The sequence below is a fragment of the Magnolia sinica genome, chromosome 3 (assembly GCF_029962835.1).
Source record: "Magnolia sinica isolate HGM2019 chromosome 3, MsV1, whole genome shotgun sequence".
Lineage (NCBI taxonomy): Eukaryota > Viridiplantae > Streptophyta > Magnoliopsida > Magnoliales > Magnoliaceae > Magnolia > Magnolia sinica.
This window is the reverse complement of record NC_080575.1, coordinates 76,956,152-76,981,718: the sequence shown is the minus strand read 5'-3', so window position 1 is coordinate 76,981,718 and position 25,567 is coordinate 76,956,152. Positions and strand designations below refer to the sequence as shown.

The window sequence follows — 25,567 nt, the reverse complement described above, 5'->3', positions numbered from 1 at the left end:
CATATGGTCTCACCTACTTACACTTTGAATCCATCTCACTTTTGGGCTCACGCCCTGAAATGGAGAGACTGGCATAGATAAAACAACATAAATTTTGATGGCCATACAGAGCTTTAACACCAGCTGCTGGCTGATGATCGGTCACGGCCAAACCGTCTCCTTGGCTCTCGAGGGCTTGGGTTGCCTACTGACGCTGTCCAAAATACCAAAAGCTCAACGGTTCATTCTCTCAATGGAAAACCCTTTAATTTTAAAATACAATCAGTTCATCTGCCAAAGTAAAATGATTCTCACTGTTTGAGGAATACGGTTTCAGGAGAGACAGCGAACTATGAGCCAGTCTTTTACATGCCGATGCGTCTATCCACCAAAAAGACCATAAGACTCACGAGTAACGGAAACGGATGGGCTACTCTGATGTATGTGTTTTATCCATGCTGTTTATCTATTTTTCTAGATCATTTTATGGTATGATACCAAAAAAAAAAAAAGACGTATATCCCAATCTCAATTGGACCACATTACAGGAAACATTGTTGAATGAACATAGAATATTAAAAACTTTCAGGGGCATAAAAGTTTTGGATCAAGCTTACGTTTTTTTTTTTTTTTTTACTTCATCTGGTTCTTTATGACCTCAACAGATTAGATGTCAAATAAACAGTACAATGGGCCTTAGGAGGATTTTTATGGTGAATCTCCAATCACTATTGTTTTCCTGTGGTGTGGTATATCCCTCTAATTTTTCGTATTAAGCTCTAAAATGATCTTTAAAAATGGATGAATGAAATGGATGAAACACATACATCATGGTGGGCCCAAATAGCACCGACCATCAGCCACCGGGCTGGTGGCAGGGGGAGTAGCCGGTCCGTTTCCACGAGCAACGGACGCGGATTTCCTGTGTGTGGCCCGCTTTGAGTGTTGGATGCACTTAAATTTTAGTCGAACATCCTAAAATGATCTCGAATGACGGATGGACAGGGTGTATTTCTCACAAACATATCGGTGGCCCGAACCAGCATCCTTGCCCAGAAACTTCCTGCGAAAGGCTAATCCGCGTCGACAAGTAACAGTCGAGTCAAGAGTCGAAAGGAACTCGGCGTCGACGAGTAACAGTAGAGTCAAGAGTCAACATGGACGCGGATTTTCCGTGAAAGCTTTGGCAGAAGTTCCTGCGCTGGGGACATGTGGGGCCATCATGATGTTATTGATAAATCCACAACGTTCATAATTTTTTGAAATCATTTTAGAACATGAGGTAAAAAATGAGTGAATCCAATACTCAAGTGAGCCGGAAACGTAACGTCCACAGTTGAAATATTCGTGGGGACACATAAGTTTTGAATCAGGCTATTATTTATATTTTAAGTTCATCCCAATAGGAATGACGTTATGAACCGTATGGATGGCATATAAGCAGCACTGTCAACCTCAGGTAGGTTTCAATGGTAAGAATTTCCCTACCTACATTTTCCTTTACTGTGGCTTACTTGAGTCTTTTATCCGGCTTAATTTTTGTCATTTATCCTAAAATGAACTCCCGAAATGGATGGACATAGTTGATTTATCAGAAACATCATGATGGGCCCCACATAGGTTGTAGTGTAGGAACTTAGTGCGAAAGCATAACAGAAAATTTAAATTGAGAAAATGAGAGTAAGCATTTACTTTTAATCATCTAGATTGGATCAGATGGTGTAGTGTAAATCAAAAAATCTGGACAGCGGTGCATCAGCGCCACGTAAGAGATCAATGATTACCATTTTTTACATGGTGATAAACTATGATAGTAGCCTATCCTCCATAGTCAAGAGTCAAGCGTTGGTGCTAAGAATGATAGTTCCCCACCATTTTAAATGGCAGTGACTCCTCGTTGATGAGCATGACTAAGCTATACAGCAATCTAAACCATCCGAATCACTAACCCAATCACGGCCGTGAGCATGACCTAAAATCATCTTGTTTTATTAAGAAGCTACGTTTTAGCACACCACGTCCCACTGGGCACTGCATTTAAAAAATAGTATTGATGGCCGGCAGGTGAAACGTAAATGCTTGCGGCAGTCTTGCATGTATGAATCTCATTTGACCTGCTATAAAAAAAACTAGTGTTGATGTTCAATCCAAATACGTGGCCACATGCAACAAACAGTCGATTTTGGTTAAACGTGTGTAGTTAAATTAGGTGTTGAAGTAGAGAAGAATGTAAGGTTGAGCATCATCTTCCTAAGGGGGATAACAATTTTGAATCCATGGAACTTCTCTGTACTCCTCACAGAGAAACATCGAATTCATGAGTAAAAAAAAACATATATTCTAAAAATATTTGAAATAATTTTATTGATAATTATCCAATGTGTATGTGTCCTTATTACACCGTTAATATTGGAAAAAAAAATAGTAATTATCAAAAATAGCAAAATCCTAATTCTAATAAAACTCTTCTAAAGCCTAATTTTGAAAAATAAAAATTTAAAATAAACTTTTGCAAGAAGAGTCCTATCATGATTAAAAGTTATTTATAAAAAATAAGAAAATCTAAAACTTTAAAAATAAAAAATAAAAAATATTAAAATTTGGAATTACTTAAATAATCATTTTTCTTAAAAATTTGTTTTTGAGCTGAAAGCACACGTTTTCTGATGAAATGGACAAACGCAACTCACACTATGGGTCGGTTCATCTCAGATGGCCTGTTTCAGTAAAAATTAATAGATTGTGCGTCATGTAACGATACCCGGATCAAAAGTTATGATCAATGTACGATCAACCTTCTTTTAGCCCAACCATGCTAGGAATGTATCTGTGACAGATTCTACAACATGTGTTAAACATGCTAGAGTCGTGTTCGATTCAAATCGAGTTGAACATTTGTGACCCTAGGAGTCGAACCAGTTAGATTAGGTTAGGTTTATAAAGATTGGCCTAACTGTTGAGTCACCGATTGTTATAGCAATTAATCAATTTTAGATTGAGAGGATTAGCTTTTCTCAATTAAATATTTTTGCCCTGAAGACAGTGATTTTTTTTCATAAGTGATACATTGAACCATGTTTCTCAATAAAGCAATGAAGACAATTTAAAAATAAGGTTGGAATAGTGATTTTATCAATTTGCGTATCAAAATAGTACAATCAACAAAGAGAAATAAAATAAGTAGAAGAAAAAAAAATACTTATGACGGTCTATGCTAGCAAAATGGTCATGAAAAATACTAGATAGTCACGAGACAACTGTAGCATGAAATTCACATGACATAACTTCCAGGGATCTACCAATGGGGTCATGGATGTTTAGAATACTCTTACGCGCATACTACAATAATACGCTAGACAATAGCAAAACTAATGGCTCCAAAATTATTGCATCATGGCTAGATAGAAGTGGAGTAAACTAAGCTAAGAATTTAAATTAATAAGTGTACATGGAGGATAAAAATTATTGGTAATGCAAAGCTGAAAAGAAATTAATTAATACGTGTTGGTGAGGGCCTAGAAAATTGATTGATTTGTGTTGGTGAGGGCCCGGAACTCTCCTTTAAATATTGCTTTTATGAATTTGGAGAAGTGATGACTTTGCATAAGATTCAGCAACATAAGAGATTTAGATAGTTGGTTTGCAAATCTCATTAATTCTCCTCGTAAGTGTAGTCCGTTGTATTAGGCTACATGTACAAGAGATCACCTATACCTTCTACTATTCTATCATGCATAGTATAGTTTACATGAGTCTCCACATCACTAGACTCTTTCATAGGAAACTTTGTATTTACATTTATGCCAATAGACTTTAGTATTTGTAAAGAGTTATTTTTTGTGAAACTCTAGCATTTAATGCTTGTTAGAAATTTGCTTTGATGGAATTTACTTTGCAAATAGTTACTTTTCACTGAACTTTAGCATTTAATGCTCTCTCTCTCTCTCTCTCTCTCTCTCTCTCTCACACACACACACACACACACATATATGGGAAATGGTACTATGAGGTCGAGGTCGAGCAATGTGGGCCCCACCATGATGTGTGTCAAACATCAACACCATCAGCCAGATGGGTCCCCTTTAGGTTATGGGATATTCCAAAAATCAACTGTATACGGCGTTCCGGTAGGCCATACCATCTAATTAAACCATGTGAAGACATGCCTTAAACATATAAAAGCACTTGGTGGGGCCCACTTGAGTCTTGGATGCAGCTGAAACTTGGTCTGACCCCTCATCCAAGTGTGACACACACAATGGATGGACTAGATTTGTGAAACACATCTTAGTGGGTCCAATAAATGATTATGAATGTTTCAATGGGAGGTAACCCCTCTCAACTGTTGTATGTGGTGTGGCTCACCCAAGTCATGGATTGACTTGATTTTTAAGCACGTGGCCCACCATGAAATGGTGTGTGTGTGTGTATCTTTGAAATTTACCTACATTACATTTGGCATGCCTGTAAGGTGGCATCTTTTAGACCATTTGATTTGGCCGTAATTGGTCAATGTAAATACGGAATCATTGTCCCAATTTTAACTGAGCAAAACAGAAAGTTTAAAATGAGAAAATGAGAGTAGAGGTTTCCTTTTAACCATCTAGCTTCGATAACACGTTATCTTACTTTTAATCATCTATTTAATTGGTATTAATTGGATGGTTAGAATTATCCACCATAAATTTCAAGATATATTTATGCTTCACATTATTTAAAGGAATGGAAATAGGTGCATCAGCTCCACATACGAGGAGAATGAGTCTGCAACAGTTTTCAAAATGTAATCTACCATAGCAACCTATCCTCGAAATCACGAACGTTGATTGCACGATCCTTCCAGTACCGCCGTTGCCACTCGGTGCTCTGTGAGTTTATTAAGGAAGTTTGAGCTTGATGCAAATGGCCAAACTATCTTCCGTTTTATAATAAGTTATTCTATGTATCAATCCTTACATCTTCTACAATAGGTAGAGTGATAGTCAATTTTGATATGCTGGGAGATATCATTATTGCTAAACCCAGTGCTTATATTGCATTTGCGGGTAGATTAGACAAACCTGAATGAAGGGATAATACAATTATGTATCAGCTTGATCGAAAACTTGTGACCCCCAATAAGTTTTTAAGGCATTCAACCACCACTGTTTCACATGATGTACCCACATGAGACATGGATCTCTTTCATTTTTAGGCTCATGCCCTAAATCACGGTGGGGCTCGTAGAGCACCGACAAGTAGTGACTCAGCAAGGCATCGGCAACCGACTACTGTTGGCTACTCTCTTTGTTTGTGAATGCCAATGTTGTCTTCTCTCTTAACGTGTGAATGTAGCACTCTCTTTGTATGTAAATGCCAATGTTGTCTTCTCTCCTTACGTGTGAATGTAGTATGCTTTCCATCACCTTGAGTTGGCTACTTTCTTTCTTTAAGTGTGAACGCAACAGCATCCTTTCCATCAATTTCTAGCCATCCAGAAATCTCCATTGATTTCTCTCCTTCTAGCCGTCCAGAAATCTCCATTGATTTCTCTCCTTTTCTTATTTCACGTGTTGCAAGTGCCACTCCTGTGGATCTCAAGATCTCTATTACATGATTACTATGAACTAAAATGAGATAAACTCAATTGTAGCATCTATTAAACAAGACCTAAGAATCCCTTCCAACAAAGTTCAGGATTTAGATAGGACACCGCCTACCACAGTAGAGTAGGTGGCTCACTTCCACCCCTGAAGTGCATCTTAAATGATGATCTACATCTTTCATGATATGAGTTTTATGCTACCAAGGCCACAGTGAAAAACATTTGTTGAGCGAGCACATGAATATATAATGGCTCATATTCAAATCCAAGATTCACGAGTCGAGGACACTAATGAATCATGATTGTAAGATAATAGCTTCTACATATCTACTATATAATGCAATATCTCTGAACACTTTTGCCCTTGCAATTAGTCTTTAAAGCATTGGTTAAAAGAGGGTAAATTCATCATAAAAATATAGCCAGTTGGCAAAGATTTTATTGCACAAGAATAGCATTGAACTTACTTTCTTTCACTTCTTTTAATACGTGTGGCCCCATTACCAAAGTTCCAATTAGTATGCATTCCACCTTGGTAACTCTATGACATTACTTTCATGCATCCGTTGCATCGGCTTATTTTAAGATATTAACTCAAAAATCCAATACATGATGTATAATGGGAAAGCCAGCGTGTCACAACAACAAGAGAAACAGTGAAGATCCTCTCTCTCTCTCTCTCTCTCTCTCTCTCTCTCTCTCTCTCCTTTTTTCTCCCCTCTCCAAATCTCCCCTCTTAGGGAAAATCATGCCTCCATATTTAAGGAGGACATGAATAAAGATACAATTACAAATAAGAGAAAAATATGCAACTCAATCAGCAGAGACACATATGACTTGCTTACCAACATTTTTACCAGAGAATAGCCCCACAAGGACTGCTGCAGCACTTTCAAGGCCTTCATTCATGTCTTCTATGTATACAATTTTCCCTTGCTTGTAGTAATTGATAATCTGATCCACAAATTGTGGAAACAGATTCAGATAATCGCTCCGCAGAAACCCTCGCATCCTTACTCGTTTCGCGATAAGCATGAACAAGTTATGGATTCCTTTAGCACCAGAGATGCTCTGCTGTGATACCATCCCACATACGGTGATCCGGCCATGCAATCTCATGTTTAGAAGCACGGCATCAAGCATGGCTCCACCCACATTATCAAAATAGATGTCGATGCCTTGAGGAAGACACCTATTAGAGAAAACATGTAGTTAAAATAAAAATGTTGTTTTAGTCCAAATTGATATAGAATTGTGAGATTTTGGAGCAGGTTTGGCAGCTTGAGTAGAAAATTCTTGCAACTAGAAACACTAGATAGTTAAAAATGACATCTTTCCTGTGAGAAATGCTACTAGATGTATGCGTGCTTCATGGAGTTCGATGAAGTATGCACCAAAAACATCTCTATTGAACATGTGGCACTTGTGCACGGTGATCACAACTGTTGATTTGGTGAGCCACTGTGGAAGGTCCATACACCAAAAGGCAAGGCAATCAGACTGGTACCCATCCAACCAGTGGCAAGAGAAAAGGGACGGTTAGCTCAAAAGATGAATGGTCCAAACTGAGTGGACAATACTCGCAACAATGAGATGGTCAGTGCAATCCAATCAACTGCAACTCTTAGCCCATTGCCATCAATAAGGTGACTACCAACTGTCCTGAAAAATATACATGTGTGCCACATATACAATACACTTAATTTTACAAACACTTCTTAGCAATTCAAAAATTTAAGCACTTAGTAGAGCTTATATGAAGTGCATGTCATAAAAGCATTACTCATTTCTCACGTGTGCAAAACTGCAAATACATAGATCTAGAGATGGAAAGACAGTTTTTAGAATGGATAATAGCATGTGCAAGAGACATCAATTCATAATATTCTGTTATTTTCAAAAGATCATGAATCGATTCAGGTTGGTTGAGCTCCAGATACCATGTTCAAATTTCGATTTTACAAACAGCCAGCCAATATTAGATAGTTGAAATTTCATCAATAAGCTAGTATTTTGATTGGGAGATCACGCGCACACGCGCACGCACACCGCCCTTTACGCATGTATGCACGAAGAAAGAGGGCCCCACCGTCAATTTGGCTTAATGACGATGTCCAGGAAGGGCCTCCTAGTTAGAAGATAAAGTTTTGATTCAAAGAGTGGGCCTGATAGTCACGAAAAGCCCATCATGGGATCTCATGATCGTGGCCCACTAATCGGATTAAGTTTATACTTTAGGTTTTGCTTATTTATACTATTTAGAACATTATGAACACTTTAGATTTCTTTGATTGGTTCTTATTTTGGTTTACTTCATCGCCAAGTAATAGGTTGCGCACATGGGACGAGTTTTGGGGTATAGGAGTTTCTCTATAAATAGACACTCCTTGTAGTTCTTTTGATTCATTCAAGTTTAATAAAAAAATTTGAAAGTTTTTTCTACTCTTTGAGTTTCTAAGTTGTGGAAAATTTTAAGTGGGTGCGAAGCCCTCCCTTTTTGAAGGGCTAACTACTGTGGTGCGAAGCCACATCTATCCCCATCAACCCCTACCCTCTCTCATCAATATCTCTCACCTTCTACTATCATCCTTGCTTTGAATCCCTTAGTTTTGTAGCTGTTCATCCTCCCTACAGCCAGTTTCCAGAATCTGGACTATAGGAGGGCTGAAACTTCGACAAAGCACCACGCCTCGACCGCATGTCGAATCACCACAATATTTGGAGGGTTGGAAGTCCCCCCCTAGCCGACCAGGGCGAAGGAGTCAGTTTGGGGATCCCCCCCTCCCAACGTGCGGTCAACCTCGAGCGCACATGCGTCCACGCCTGGCCCGCTGTCCACAAGCAAGGGTTGTATCAGGTTCAGGTTTCTTCATATTTTCCTCTTTTTATACCTAATTTCATAAACCCTAACCCTAGATTACATTATCCCTAATTGATTTTTCTATTTTCTCACCCTAGGGTTCCTTGAATTGAAATTGGGGAATCCCTTAGATTAGGGACTGATTCTTATGCATGTGTGGTTGATTTCTATTTCCATTTAAGCATCGTTTGGTCTATAATTTTATTGATCCAGTCCTAGCCTGTGTAGGCTTGGACCCGTGCAGATTCCCCTTTAATTGAATGTTTGGACTTTTATGTGGTATATGGAATTTGTGTAATTTTTCTAAACTAACGTGATCTTAAGCCTGAAATCTTGCACATCATACTTGAATTTCATGTCCTGCATCAAATTTGGTATTAAAGCTTAGGGTTCTTATAGGGGAATACATTACTTGTTTAGGGTTAGGTTGTTTGAGTCCTTCATGCATTCAGTCCATCACATGTGGCTTTTAGGAGTCCATAGTCCCTTATTTTGTCAACTATATTGTTGAATTTTAGTAACACTGCATAGTTCCCTCATATAGAGTCTCATATGATCATTTAGTCCTATTTAGTTACATATAGTCGTCCTAGAAAGTCCTTAGGTGGAGTTAGCAAGTGTGTGTCCACATGTACATGTCATGGTTTTAGCTTACATCCTACACTAAACATCGAGCAACTGCTAGAGTCATTAAATAAACTGTCCTAGCAGATTAAGTCTTTGGGTAAGTGCTTGGATATAGACCAATGCTTTGAACAACTTGATGTGTGCATTACCCAACTTGGGACCTCCGCCAGGACAAACCCCACCATTGGGGTGGATGTCCAATCTTAGGTAGGTGGCCAGGAGGATAGACCAATGAATGAAGTTGGCCAAGTAATCAGTTATGAGCGTACACCCATGCACCCACCCCATGAGGGACATCAAGACCACTATTTTGAGAGGTACAACATGTGCGGCCTTGTGGCTGGAAAGAGTACACCAGAGGATAGTGTATAGTTACCCACTGAAGCCATTCCGGTAGTGGATGAGTTACATGATGTCTTTCCTGATGATCTACCAGATGAGTCTCCCCCTAGGAGGGATACAGAGCACACCAGAACATGGGACACCATAATACCTACATCCGAGTTTACATTTAATAGTTCTGTCGATAGGTCCATATGTCTCAGTCCTTATGAGGTCGTTACTGGTTATAAACCTGAAAAACCTATTATCTTGTCCCCATGTCATTGCCCCATAGGCCATCAGAGTCTGCAGAGTCTTTTGCGCACCCCATTCATTCATGGCATCAAAAAATCAGGCAAAAGATCATGACTAGTAATGAACATTATTTACTTTCTGCAAACCAACATAAACGTTTAAATAAATTCAATGTAAGGGACTCTGTGATGGTCTGCATCAGGCTAGAGCGATACCCTCAGGGAACTGTTTGAAAATTACACGCGCATAACGCTGGACCATTCAAAATTATAAAACGAAACGGTCTCAATGCGTATGTGGTAAATCTTCCACCATCCATGGGAATTAGTTCCACATTCAATGTGGAGGATCTAGTTGGATTTTAAGGGGTCATTGATGCATTGTCCAGCCTTTCGCCTAATCATCCTGATTCCTCAGGCCTTTCCCTTGATCCATGGCCCCCTCCCGACTCACCTTTCTAGCCTCTACGTCCCATACCTACCCTTCCCGATCCATTTTCCCATCATCTACCTCTCATACCTACTCTTCCTGACCTTTCTTCCCAGTCTGTACTTCCCATACCTAGCCTTCACACACTCAGAGAGGAAATAAAGGATATCTTGGACCATCAGATAGTTTCAACGTCATACGTCGGGTTTCGGAAGTTCAGAAGTACTGGTTAAATAGAAGTCACGCCCAGCTTCAGACATCACGTGGCTCACTGAAGAGGAGCCTCAGAGACTTGATCCTGACATCCTGGAGCGGTTCAGGAGTTTTATTTTGCCAGTGGCGAAATCTTCGCAGCCGGGGAGAATTGATAGGGACATCACGCGCGCACACGTCGCCCTCTACGCACTTACGCATGAAGGAGGGCCCCACCGACGATCTGGCACATGGACGGTTTGATTTTTTCTATTTATGGGGATTTAATGTTCATACCTTTCATTTCGTTTCTTTTTTTCTTTTTATGCCATGCAATGGAGGTGTGAATTGTATTGATGTTGTTTTTGTATTGTTACCATTTTTTGATGGGATGATTAAAAGACTTGTATTTCCTTATTTCATTGTTTGAATTTATTGCCTACGATGTCCCATCACCGCCTTTTTTGTAAGATTGGTTGGATGATTATTCCATTTTTTCTTTTTATGTGTTCTTGCTATTTTTCAACTACTTGATGATGTGGTTGGTTACAAGTGAAAATTTTTCAAATTTGAAAGAGATTAGGATTTGGTCTTATAGTAATTCTTTTGTATTTGAATGGTAGAACTTACACACTACAATCTCTCTTGTTACTGGTTGTTTGGATTGATCATACCTTTTACATATGAAATATCAATGCCATTAATCTCATCCAGAACAAAGACAGCAACAATTTATAACAGAAATTTCCCCAGATTTCCCTTTGCGTTGATATTTCAGCAGAACAGTTGGTTAGCTGCTTTGTTGTTGCATCTGGGGTGAATAGATGTATCCCAAATTTCGTTCTTCCTCTCTTTATTCATGAAGGTGCATGATAATGGACATATATTTGATAAATGTATGTTCTGTCGAGAGATAATGGACAGAGCCTTAATAATTGGATGTTCTGTCTTATTCCAACTTTAAGTTGTGTTATTAGTATATGGCTGTCTATGGATGTTCATATTTTCTGCATCTCATCTTATAAGATTTGCAAGTGAAGAAGACACCCCCATCAAGCTTTTCATGCATTTGAATCTCCTTGTAAGCATTCTTCTTATGATCTCTTAACTTACTAATACATCATCACTTTTGTTTTATTTCTCTCTCTGCTTTTCTTTTTTCGTTCCAAAGGTCTATAAGTGTATGTTTGGACCTTTGTTCATATAGAGATGCATTCAAAAGATGTAGACTACATCTCTCTTGCATCGTACTTATTTTTCACCATTTGATTGGTTATTTATTTTTATGTTAGGCCTTGTTCCACAATTCAACTTCTTTTCATGTTTCCATACACTTGTGTTTCTATGTATACATGCATGTAGTGCTTCGTGTTTCTTTATCCTACACTAAAAGAAATTTGCAAATATATATATATATATATGATTATTTTGTTATGTAACTAGATATTTGTGCATTCACCTTGTTTTGCATGCATTGACCTGTTGATCTTGATCCAAAGCAGGAGTAAAGCTGAAAAGATTGTCCCCTTCAAGATCATTTCATTTCTTTCTAAGGCTTTAAATCTGAGCTTAAAGATGAGCATCAAGTGAGATTTTCATGGAGAACATTACATTGAAAATCCATCCTAAGTATCTTTCTACTTTCATTACAACCAGACATTAATTTCGTATATTATAATGAAATTGATGGGGACATCATACAAAATGAGCGTGAGTGGATGTGATTAATTAGCAAAATTAAAGTAGAGTTGGAATGAAAATAAGAAAAGAAATCAAGAAGTCATGAAACAATATTAAGAAAGTGCCGGGTCTTTATACTAAACAAGAAGTCGTGAAGATTCTTATGTAATTTTCATATTTTCCAGCCATACTGGCAACCACACAATAGAGTAGTTGCACGGAGAATTCAGAATATGGGATGGAGGGCTGATGGTGGTCTTTGGTTTCTAGTGCGTGGTGGTGGACTTTACCTTAGCAAAGGCACAGGGGTAAGTAAAAGAGAAGAACTTTCTCATTTTTAAAGAAAAAAAGAAAGAGGGAGTATGTGTAACGTAAATTTGTGTATCTGTATTCTTATGTAATGATGCCTGAATACTAGTATTCTTCTTTCTTTCTTTCCTTCTTTTTTTTTTTTTTTTATTGAGATTGCAAATGCAGGTGCTTTTGGTTTTGGAGGCAACTGGTAGGTACTTGCACCATAGCTAATTAGTTGTGTATCTTCACTTTCTACTTGATGTTGAAGGGATTAGCCATCTGCTTAACTCATGAAGTTCTGATTGAGTCAATTTAATTTAAGGCCTGGTTTTAATCTTTCGTTTATAACACCTGAAAGTTTCCACTGTTAGTATCAAATTAACTTGCTGCAAAAGAACAGGCGAAGGTCTCAAACAAGAAGACTGTACAGCACATTATATTTTGGATAAATAAACTTAACAGATTCCCGGATCGGCATCATAAGAATAGTTCCATAATCCAGAACCTATGTAGCTACCGATTCATTGTCCTACTAACAGTGTTCTTTCTTTTGTCAGTGACATTCATAAACCCCTTTTCTTGAATAGATAATGAGTGTGACAAGATCACGCCATTTTCTGGAAAAAAAAAAGTGGTTTCTGGCAGTGTGCAACACTCATGTCAGACATTGACATGGCTGTGATGGAAAAGAAAAATCAATTTATATTCTATTCTATTATTTCAGAAGAATTTATGTAGTATTTATATAGGGCTAGTGCATTTCTTTTTGTTTAGATATACTAGTCTATCTTATGCATCTGCAAGCTAAATAAACTTTTATGTAATAAACATTTTTTTATTTATATTATATCTCTACAAATGTGATGGCCTGTCAGGTTTTCCAACATCTATTGACTGAATACCCATGTTTATGTCCAAGTTATATAGATGACCGCTGAAAAGCCGAATTCCGTTCCTTGTTTAAGAGCTAATTGATAGGTTAATAGACCATGAAAATGAGATGAAAAGAAGACCCCTATCACAAACCTTTCCATTGGACAAAAGGGTAACCACAACCCTTTCTGCACTCTCTAGCCATGATTTGGTGGGGCTTAACTGAGTTGAAAGAAAATACCATGCAAACTATATCCTCATTAGGAGAAGAAAAAAAAGTTGGTTGAACATCTGTTAATTCTACCATTTTCATGCAGGACTGGGCATTGTCCCTTTGATGCTATTGTTCAATGAATTCCTATTAGCCAGTCTAGTTGATGCTTGTTTCCAGTGGAAATGGGTCAACTGACCAGCTGGGGTCCCATCCAATTCTTTAAAGCTACAAGTGTACATCTTCTATGGTTAGTTTCTTCCAAGTTCAAAGGATTGCGTTGGTTGTGCTATCCTAAGATTTTACCTTGTTGACATCTCCTTAGCTCATGCGCTGCTTTCAGACTGCAGTGCTATAGATTTTGCTACTTTATATCAGACTATAAATATCTACTTAGCTGACTTGTGTGTGTTGCTGGATAGAGGAATGTTAATTCCATACAGCTTATTGTACCTTTATCACAAAATTGTAACCATGTGGCAGTTCTCGCACTGCACTGAAAGGATTGGTGATGGTCCAAAAATCAAGGCGGTTGGACAAATTCTAACCATTTGATTGGAGTAGGCCATTTTTTTTTTGGGTGAATCATGACTCACAAGGCTGGTCAGTTTGCATCCAAGCACACTAATTACTATCACTCTGATGATTAAATTTTCAAAGAGAGAAGAAAAAACATCTATATGACTAAACTACTTTTAGATTTCCCATTCATGACAGTGCCGAAATGTGCACAATAGTCAATTCTGACCCAGGAAAGTTGCAAAATATGCATGATTGCAAGAACTCGTCTTTTTTGTTGAGGATTTCACTTACACCCACACCGTTGACACACACACACACATAAAAAAAATGTACAGGATAGTATTTGCATCTTTTCACATGAGCCATAATTTGTATTTTCTTCTCTCTTGTAGAACTGCATGATTAAGAGAAAGTGAACCTAATTAAGAGTATTTAGTCTCATTGCGCCCTCTCCTTCTTCCCATTCTTTTGCACTTGCTAACATTTTAAAATAGACTCTTCCTTGTTTCGGAATCCCTCCTGCTTTCCCTTCATGCTTTGCAAAGCTATGTTGGAGTTCCTTGCTTTTTAGTGGATCCCTTTGGCAGGTGATTCGCAACATTCACATTTCCCTGAGTCTGGTAAAATGCACACTATTGGAAAGTTTTCAATTTATCTTTCTGGTTTACTGCATAAGCATGGACATTTTGATTCACTATTTGCTTCACATTTCATATACTGTGCAATAGTTGACTGCAAGTCATTAGATTTTTCTAGATTTGGGGGGTTCCCGCACAGTGGCAGTTTGGTAATTTTGGAGTCCTTGGTTAGGGTTTGGGCTAAAAGTACGAGTGTTGGAGCTAACGCTTTCGGAGTCCGAACTCATTCTTTTGAAAAATAGAAAAATAGGAATATTAGTAAATATGGATTTTCTTATTAAGAAGAAAATGGAAGATGGATTGAAAAAACATAAAAGAGTTTTTTTTTTGTCTTCTTCTTCTTTTTTGCTTCAAGAGAGAGAGACGGAGAGGTGAGAGTGGGGAAATCAAGGGAGATAGTGGGGGAATGAAGTGGCCACATTAGATTTGAAAATAGCGCGAGTGTAGTTTGGTTTGAAAATGACGTTCGCATGCGTGGCGTGCATTTCTTTTAAGATAGTAATTTGATTTTACTGAAGACAATTGAATTACATAGGCAAGTGTTTAATGCAGGGAACTTCTCTGGAAATGTTATTCTGATAACTAACCTGATGAGAGTAATTTGTGGTTCAGTTCTTAGACCAATCTCTCTATCATATTCAAAGAAACCCACATTTTTCTTCGTGTTTCTTACATGGTTCTCTGTCCCATTTTTGTTTGACTTGAAAGTAAAGGTGATGCATCTTCTTATTTATTCAATCATGGAATGCAGGATGTTGCCGTTAAGGTTCTTACAGATCAAGACTTTCATGAGGATCAACTGAAGGACTTTCTAAGGGAGGTATGCATTTGAAACATTGCTAATAATGTTCTTTGAAACTGTACCCATTTATGTATCTAGATGTGCGTCGGAGCTATCCGGATGTTGAGCGGGGGTCCATGGAAGGTGGGAACCGCTGTTATAACCATTGGAGGGGCCTGGCCATTTGGACAGGCTGTGTTTATGTATTTGCTCGAAATTAATGGAGTAGACCCGGATGTGCGTCAGAGCTATCTAGATGAGCGGGGGTCCTTGGAAGGTGAAAATCGTTGTTATGACCATGATGAAGTTGTCTATTTTCTATGGACAGCATTGGAGGGGCCTGGCCATTTGGACAGGCCGTGTTTATGTATTTGCTCGAAATTAATGGAGCAGACCCGGATATGCGTCGGAGCTCTCCGGATGTTGAGTGGGGGTCCTTGGAAAGTGGGAACCGCTGTTATGACCATGATGAAGCTGTCCATTTCCTATGGATAGCATTGGAAGGGCCTGACCAAATAGAGCAGGGTATGTTTATATCTGTATTTGCAGGGACCACACCCTTAACTTATAACCTAAACTTATTCTCAAATCCCAAAACCTATAACTACAACCTAAACTTTAACTTAAACCTATAACCCAAACTCAATTTTCTAAACTTTAACCTACAACCTAACTTAAACCTATACTTATAACCTAAACTTGTTCTCAAATCCCAAAACCTATAACCTAAACCATAACCTAAACCATAACCTAAACCAATAACCTATAACTTATAACCTGAACCTATAACCTAAACTCAATTCCCTAAACCTTAACTTATAACCTAACCTAAACCTATACTTATAACCTAAACCTATTTTCAAATCCCAAAACCTATAACTATAACATAAACCTTAACCAAAAACCTATAACCTAACCTTAACCTAAACTTAAACCTATAACCTTAACCTTAACCTATAACCTTAACCTAAACTTATTCTCAATTCCCAAAACCTATAACCTAAACCTAAACTTGAAAACCCAAACCTAAACCTGATCCCGAACCCGAACCCGATTTCCTAAACCTAAACCTAAACCTTAACCTAAACCTATAACCTTAACCAAAAATCAAAACCTATGACCTAAAACCTTAACCTATAACCTAAACTTATAACCAATAACCTAACCTTAACCTAAACCTAAAGCCTAAACCTTAATCTATAACCTAAAACCTAAATGTATTCTCAAATCCTTACACCTAAACCTACACCTAATACTAATCTCAACTCCCTAACCTAAACCTAAACCTAAACTTGAAAACCCAAACCTAAACCCGATCCCGAACCCGAATCCGATTTCCTAAACCTAAACCTTAACCTATTCTCAATTCCCTAAACCTATAGCTTCTAACCTAAACCTAAACCTAAACCTAAGCCTAAACCTTAACCTAAACCTAAACTTAAACCTAAAACCTAAAACATTAACCTAAACCTAAAACCTAAATGTATTCTCAAATCCTTAAACCTAAACTTACACCTAATCCTAATCTCAACTCCCTAACTTAAACCTAAACCTAAACTTGAAAACCCAAACCTAAACCCGATCTCGAACCCGAACCCGATTTCCTACACCTAAACCTTAACCTATTCTCAATTCCCTAAACCTATAACTTATAACCTAAACCTTAACCTAAACCTAAACCTAAAACCTTAACCTAAACCAAAACCTATGACCTAAAACCTTAACCTATAACCTATAACCTAACCTTAACCTAAACCTAAAACCAAAACCTTAACCTATAACCTATAACCTAAACCTAAACCTAAAACCTAAATGTATTCTCAAATCCCAAAAATTAACCTAAACCTAAACTTGAAAAGCCAAACCTAAACCCGGTCCCGAAACCGAACCCGATTTCCTAAAACTAAACCTTAACCTATTCTCAATTCCCTATACCTATAGCTAAACCTAAACTTTAACCTAAACCTAAACCTAAACCTAAACCTAAACCATAACCTAAACCTAAACTTAAACCTAAAACCTAAAACCTAAACCTAAACCTAAAACCTAAATGTATTCTCAAATTCCTAAACCTAAACTTACACCTAATCCTAATCTCAACTCCCTAACCTAAACCTAAACCTAAACTTGAAAACCCAAACCTAAACCCGATCCCGAACCCGATTTCCTAAACCTAAACCTTAACCTATTCTCAATTCCCTAAACCTATAGCTTATAACCTAAGCCTAAACCTAAACTTAAACCTATAACCTATAACCTAAACCTAAACCTAAACTGAAACCTAAAACCTAAATGTATTCTCAAATCCCTAAACCTAAACCTACACCTAATCCTAATCTCAACTCCCTAACCTAAAACCTAAACCCGATCCTGAACCCGAACCCGATTTTCTAAACCTAAACCTTAACCTATTCTCAATTCCCTAAACCTATAGCTTATAACCTAAACCTAAACCTAAACCTTAACCTAAGCCTATAACCTTAACCTAAACCAAAACCTATGACCTAAAACCTTAACCTATAACATATAACCTATAACCTAACCTTAACCTAAACCTAAAACCTAAACCTTAACCTATAGCCTATAACCTAAACCTAAACCTAAAACCTATATGTATTCTCAAATCCCAAAACCTAAACCTACACCTAATCCTAATCTCAACTCCCTAACCTAAACCTAAACCTAAACTTGAAAACCCAAACCTAAACCCGGTCCCGAACCCGAACCCAATTTCCTAAACCTAAACCTAAAACCTAAATGTATTCTCAAATCCCTAAACCTAAACCTACACCTAATCCTAATCTCAACTCCCTAACCTAAACCTAAACCTAAACTTGAAAACCCAAACCTAAACCCGATTTCCTAAACCTAAACCTTAACCTATTCTCAATTCCCTAAACCTAAACCTTAACCTAAACCTAAACTTAAACCTATAACCTATAACCTAAACCTAAACCTAAACCTAAAACCTAAATGTATTCTCAAATCTCTAAACCTAAACCTACACCTAATCCTAATCTCAACTCCCTAACCTAAACCTAAACCTAAACTTGAAAACCCAAACCAAAACCCGAACCCGAACCTGATTTCCTAAACCTAAACCTAAACCTTTTCTCAATTCCCTAAACCTATAGCTTATAACCTAAACCTAAACCTTAACCTAAACCTAAACTTAAACCTATAACCTAAACCTAAACCTAAAACCCAAATGTATTCTCAAATCCCTAAACTTAAACCTACACCTAATCCTAATTTCACTCCCTAAACTAAACCTAAACCTAAACTTGAAAACCCAAACCTAAACCTGATCTCGAACCCGATTTCCTAAACCTAAACCTAAACCTCAACCTATTCTCAATTCCCTAAACCTATAGCTTATAACCTAAACCTAAACCTAAACCTAAACCTTAACCTAAACCTAAACCTAAACTTAAACCTATAACCTATGACCTAAACCTAAAACCTAAATGTATTCTCAAATCCCTACACCTAATCCTAATCTCAACTCCCTAACCTAAACCTAAACCTAAACTTGAAAACCCAAACCTAAACCCAATCCCGAACCCGAACCCGATTTCCTAAACCTAAACCTTAACCTATTCTCAATTCCCTAAACCTATAGCTTATAAACTAAACCTAAACCTAAACCTTAACCTAAACCTTAACCTATTCTCAATTCCCTAAACCTATAGCTTATAACCTAAACCTAAACATAAACCTTAACCTAAACCTAAACCTATAACCTAAACCTAAACCTAAAACCTAAATGTATTCTCAAATCCCTAAACCTAAACCTACACCTAATCCTAATCTCAACTCCCTAACCTAAACCTAAACCTAAACTCAAAAACCCAAACCTAAACCCGATCCCGAACCCGAACCCGATTTCCTAAACCTAAACCTTAACCTATTCTCAATTCCCTAAACCTTAACCTATAACCTAATCTAAACCTAAACCTATAACCCGCACTTATAACCTAAACCTATAACCTAAACCTAAGCCTAAAACCTAAACCTAAACCTAAAACCCAAATGTATTCTCAAATCCTTAAAACCTAAACCTAATCCTAATCTCAACTCCCTAACCTAAACTTAAACCTTAACTTGAAAACCCAAACCTAAATCCGATCCCGAACCTGAACCCGATTTCCTAAACCTAAACCTTAACCTTAACCTATTCTCAATTCCCTAAAGCTATAACCTATATACTATAACTTATAACCTAAACCTAAACCTTAACAAACTTATAACCTAAACCTTAACCTTAACCTAAACCAAAACCAAAACCTATAACCTAAACCTTAACCTATAACCTATAACCTAAACTTATAACCTATTACCTAACCTTAACCTAAACCTAAAACCTAAACCTAAACCTAAAACCTAAATGTATTCTCAAATCCCTAAACTTAGACCTACACCTAATCCTAATCTCAACTCCCTAACCTAAACCTAAACTTGAAAACCCAAACCTAAACCCAATCTCGAACCCAAACCTGATTACTGTAATAATATAATCACATGGCAACAAACAAAAATGTATCCCTTTTAACACATGCCCCTTTTTACAAAGCTTTAATTTTTGTTGTTGTTTCTATTAATTGAAACACTTTTTTGCATTAATTTTCTCGTATTAGTTTTATTTTAATGATCAGTTTTATTTTAAAAAAGTGTCCACTTTTTTGGAAGACGTTTCTGCAATTCTTAATGATTCTGAATTATAATGTTTTGTTGGTTGAATATTTTTTTATTAGATGAAAGACACAAAAAGAAAATTATTGCTGATTTTTTTCCTTTTTTTTACTTATGATGTTAAACTTATATGTATTATGCGTGGATGAATGTAATGTGGATAGTGTTTGGATGGATGTAGTTTATGTTTGGATGGATTTACGTAGTTTGGGTTTAGATGGATGTGAATGTGAATATGATGAAATATATTGTATAACATGTGTATATCAGGAAGAACACGATGAAATATATTGTAACAGGTCAAATTTGAAAATGTCCTTTAAGGGTCATAAGAGACGGCCCATAGCAGTCCTTTTAAAGGACGGTTCATGACCGTCCTTTTAAAGGATGGTCCATGACCGTCCTTTCAAAGGACGGTCCATAATTGTCCTTTGAAGGCTCATAAGAGACGGTTCATAGCAGTCCTTTTTAAGGACGGTCCATGACTGTCCTTTGAAGGCTCATAAGAGATGGTCCATGACAGTCCTTTTTAAGGACAGTCCATGACCGTCCTTTTAAAGGATGGTCCATAACCCTCCTTTGAAGGCTCATAAGAGATGGTCCATGACAGTCCTTTTTAAGGATGGTCCATGACCGTCCTTTTTTCATCAATAAAAATGACAGTTTTCAATCGTCCTTTAAGTAATACGACAAGTCAAAATTTGACGGCCCATGCGATGGTCCATGACCGTCTTTTTTAGTCATTTGAGACAGTTTTGGACCATCCTTTTTTCACTGTTTTGGCGTAGTGTTACTCAACCATCTTCTCATCTTGCAAACACTCTTCATCTTCTAAACACCTCTCTCTTTATCTTTCAAACCTTCAAGATTTCACGTTTATCAATACATCCACGTTCTCTCAGAAAAAGAATGCAGGTAGCCTTGAGAGAATGGAAATGGAAGATGTAATGTGATAGTAGGATGGAGATGCTATGGAGATTTAATGAAGAAAATGGGTGAAAAGAAGGAATAGGGATGAAAGAGATGAGTTCGGACGTGTATTTGGGTGTAAGGGAGAGAATGGAGTGAAATTGATAAAGCAGGGGCAATGAAATTGTTTTGGATCAATTCCCTTCAATTTGCGGTGAATTTACTTCACTTCGCGATCAATTCCCCTCAATTCGCGGTGAATTTCCTTCACTTCGTGGTGAATTTCATTCAATTCATCTACTTCGCGGTGAATTTCCTTCAATTCGCGGTCAATTCCATTCACTTCATGGTAATTTCCTTCACTTCGCGGTCAATTCCATTCACTTCGCTGTGAATTTCCTTCACTTCACGATCAATTCCATTCACTTCACGGTGAATTTCATTCACTTCGCAGTCAATTTCCTTCACTTCGCGACCAATTTCATTCACTTCGTTCACTTCGCGGTGAATTTCATTCACTTCGCGGTCAATTCCATTTACTTTGTGGTCAATTTCCTTCACTTCGTGGTGAATCTCCTTCACTTTACCGCCAATTCCATTCATTTCGTTCACTTTGCGGTCAATTCCATTTACTTCGTGGTCAATTTCCTTCACTTCATTGTGAATTTCCTTCACTTCGCCGCCAATTCCATTCATTTCATTCACTTCGTGGTGAATTTCATTCACTTCACGATGAATTTTCTTCACTTCGTGGTCAATTCCATTCACTTCGTGGTCAATTTCAATGGCTATGGTTATGGCTACGGTTATAATCTGTGAGACCCGACCCAAGTTCTCATGTGTGCATGTGTGTGTGTGAATATGTATCTCGTGTATTTTGGTCCCGCAGTCCTATAGGTCAAATTCTGGCGACCCGCGACCTTCGGATAGTGATTGCGGTCACCCTTGAGTTCGGTCACATAGACCTGACTCAGATTAACCCAAGAACTATGCCATTACGACCGCATCGTTGCCGCGGTTCCAACGCCGCGTCTCATGCATAAATCCGACATGTCCATCAAAAGTTATGGGCCGCGCATTATTTGGACCGTTGATTGCATTTTTAGTGGGACCCACCTGATTGCACATTTCCCTATGTGCACTATTCCCCATGTAAGCCACCTTTAGCCTAGCAATGATGGCTTCTTTTCTCAAGAAAACCATGATGAGATTAGCTTCTCTGGGCAATGATGAGCCACCCTATCCTATGAGCAATGATTGTTTTCTCTTTTCAAAAACTCATCTTTTTCTAAGAAACTAATCATTTCAATTCTACAAACTCTCTCATCTCCCTCTCTCTTTCTTCATTTCTCTCTTCTCCTCTTTGCAAATGCCCTCCAATGTCCACCATTAGTGAACTTTTTCAGCCCTCTTTCCTCTTCTTTCGCCCTAGATCTAACCATCAAAGATCCATCATCACCATTGAACCTCCTTCCTTGAAGCTTGAGGAGCATGGTGGTTGAAGAATCTTGAAGATCCAACAAGTGGGTGAGCATGTAGGATAAATTGCATGGTTTTTCTTTAAAGATCTTTTGTTATTTCATATGGAGAGTGTAGAACTCACCACATCAATGGTGAAGGTTCACCACTCCTTGGATAAGGTTTTTAGCCATCACTTGCATGCATGCGATCTTGATGGGGCCATTCTCCATGGACCCCATCTTGATGATATTTCCTATCTTCTTCTCTTCTCTCATTTCTGTGGTTTGGATGTGATGATTATATGGCCCACCTGATGTGCCATGTAACTAGGATTTTCAAATTTTTGGGACATCCAGGCCCAAGTTGCTGGACACCTAGGCCCAACTGTGTTGTCTAGTTTTGTTGCTTGATTTGGAAGGCCTTTAGGCCTGATTTTATGGATTTTCTTGGGGAGGGGCTGGGTTAGGAGTTGTGTGACACATCAGTGTGGACCCCACCTTGTGGAATCTGTGATTTATTTTCCATTTATTAATTTTATGGGCTGATCTAGACGGCAACATGTTGCTGTCCAGATTGCTGATTTTTTTTTATGCTGTAATGTATGGGTTATAGGCCTTGTTTGTGGTCTCTTTTTCCTTGATTTCTTAGACTTCTCTTTGAGTTATGGACCCCACCTAAAAGTATGTTAAACCTCACCTTCAAATGTCCTTGTTTGATCACCTAAAAGGGTGGGCCAAGGAGGGTGGACGGTCCAGATTTTTCTGGACTGTCCAACCACACTGTTTGCTGGAAAATCATAAATATCATCCTGATTTTGAAATGATGGGCCACCTTTGTGGACCCCACCTTGCTGTATAATTGCATAGGAAGTTTGGCCTTACATTTTTTCCAAATTTACATAGACCTGGGCCCACTCAAATGGGGTGCTAAAGTCAGGGACAGCAGCATTGCTGCAGCAAGAAAATAAAAAAATACGGACCTTGCTGTCCATTAATTGTCGGAGTTAAATAAAATATTTTTACTATCCAAAAAAAAAACTCTAAATTTTGTAGGGAGGTGTCCCACCCATGGTAGGACCTATCCACACAATTTCAGGGCCAAGGGATCCCATTTGGGCATCCAAAAGGGTGGGCCAACATACTGGACTGCGAGAAATTTCTTCTGTGCAGTCCAGCAGCATAGTCCCATAAAAATAAAATTTTAAAAATACTTTCTAAGAAGGTGGGCTATATTTCTAGATCCTACCTTGTTTTAGGCTTGATGAGGGACCTTGAGCCCAAATTTCAGGAATTTTGGAGGCCCAGAACCCACCCATTGGATGACCCAAATTTAGGACAGTTATATTCCAACAATATTTTACCCTAGATAGACTGTATTCTTTAAATTAAGTTAAATACTTTTGAGTATCCTAAAATTAAGAAAATTTACAGAGAGGTGTTTCACCTATGCTGAGACCCACCTACAAAATTTTGGGGCCAATGGAGCCCTGTGCACACTGTGGCAAGGGCCGAACTGGCCCACCAGGTTTAGACATCCAGATTAACCAGATTTTCTGAATAGTCTGTTTTATTTAAATTAATTAAAATACTTTTAACCATCTAAAAATTATGAAATTTTTTGAAGTTATGCCCCACCTATGGAAGGACCATCCTGCAAATTTTCATGGCCATCGGGCCCCTGTACTGACCGTGGTACGGCCTACAAATTTGGGTCAATTTTGGGCCAAATACCCAGGCCCGTAAGACTACCCACCACAGGATGCCCCTACCTTGGGCTGTTGCTGGGCCTGTATTCCAGCAGCATGACCCACTTTTAATGTGTGTTGTGCATTCCCCTCTCATCCAGTGGGACCCACTGTGATATGTTTGGGTCACCATGGGCCAGTAACCCATCTGGATTAAATAAATTTGTGGATTCCAGCAGGCCCAGGAAGTGGGTGGGCTGGAATTCTAGCAAGGGGCCCAAATTCGCTCCATAGTTGATTTTTTTGGAGCTGTTGTGGCCCACCAGATTTAAGGGAGTGTTGCACACACTCCTTGCCTTATTTCCTTAGACATTTTTAGTTGTAATTAGTTCCTCTTAAGGCCCACCTTTGTGGTGATGTTGGGGGTTAGCCTTAACCAGATTTTTGGTAGTTTATAGGCCCAATGGGCTAGAAACCTATTTCTTGAGCCCAAGATAATGCAGGGCCTAACCTTATTGTTTCACGGGCCCAACGGGCTATCTATAGGCTGATTGTGTGTATTTATTAGCCATGATGCCCTCATGAAATGCTTAATTATGGGCTGACTTACGGGGCCCACATAAATGTATATTGTGGAGGGCCTTGCTAAGTCTTTGGGCTAATGTGGCAAGGCCCCCACTGTCAGTATAGGCCTTACCCATGTGTATTCTTGGGCTTATGGGCTGCCCTCAAGTCCACCATAATGTATGAATCGGATGGCTTTTGTTTTGGGCCATTTCTTTAGGGCCCATTATGTGATATAGTATATGCATGTTTGTGTTAGCAAGTAGGCCTTGTGGACTCAGTTCTTTTGGATAGGCCCATTGATCTTGGGCCTATACTCTCCTATCTATTGTGATGGGCTTAGGGGCAATAATACACAAGAAGTCGGGCCCTTGGCTGCCCACTAAACTGACCCTGTACTTAGGCCATAAGTGAGGCCCAACTCACTTGTGTTAAATGTGAAACTTGCCCATGTAAATGAATTATTGGGCTGCCCATGAAGCTCACCACAATATGTGGAATTATGACCTTTGTGGTTGGGCTCAAACCTTACTTAAGGGCCCACTATATGGCCTATGAGTTGGGCTTAGTGTATGGCCCACTAGTCCACACATTGCTTAGGCCTTAGATCTTTCATTATATGAGTAGTGGCGGGCTACCTCTTGGAAACCAGTTGAGGTTGAATATCCTCCTGGATGATCCTAAGGCAGGCCCATGGGTTTCTCTATGGATGGTTAAAGGCTGACCATACACCCTAGGTCATTTGTTTAAGGATCAATGTGAATGTATGTGGAACCTACCTTAACGCATGTTTGGTCCAGGCCGTCCAATCTTTGGATCTCCCGATCATGGAGGCACTCTTTACCTTAGGTTGCTGCTGGACTCCCACTCCATTAGTAGGCCCACTTGATCTTTCATGATGTATGCACACCCTCCATCTGGTGGGGCCTCCTATGAGTATTGTTGGCCTTCATGAGATTATTTGACTAATTTCTGGACCTTAGCAGGTCCAGGAAGTCAAACGGGCCAAAA

At 38.5% G+C, this 25,567-nt stretch overlaps 1 protein-coding gene across 1 annotated transcript; it reads right to left on the bottom strand.

Moving 5' to 3' along the window:
* Nucleotides 1-6,370: 6,370 nt before the first annotated feature.
* On the bottom strand, nt 6,371-6,772 carry LOC131238941 (2-alkenal reductase (NADP(+)-dependent)-like; the record flags this gene model as incomplete). Its single annotated transcript, XM_058236519.1, has 1 exon — nt 6,371-6,772. A coding segment is annotated over one exon (396 nt), but the record flags the coding sequence as incomplete, so codon positions are not given.
* Nucleotides 6,773-25,567: the final 18,795 nt, after the last annotated feature.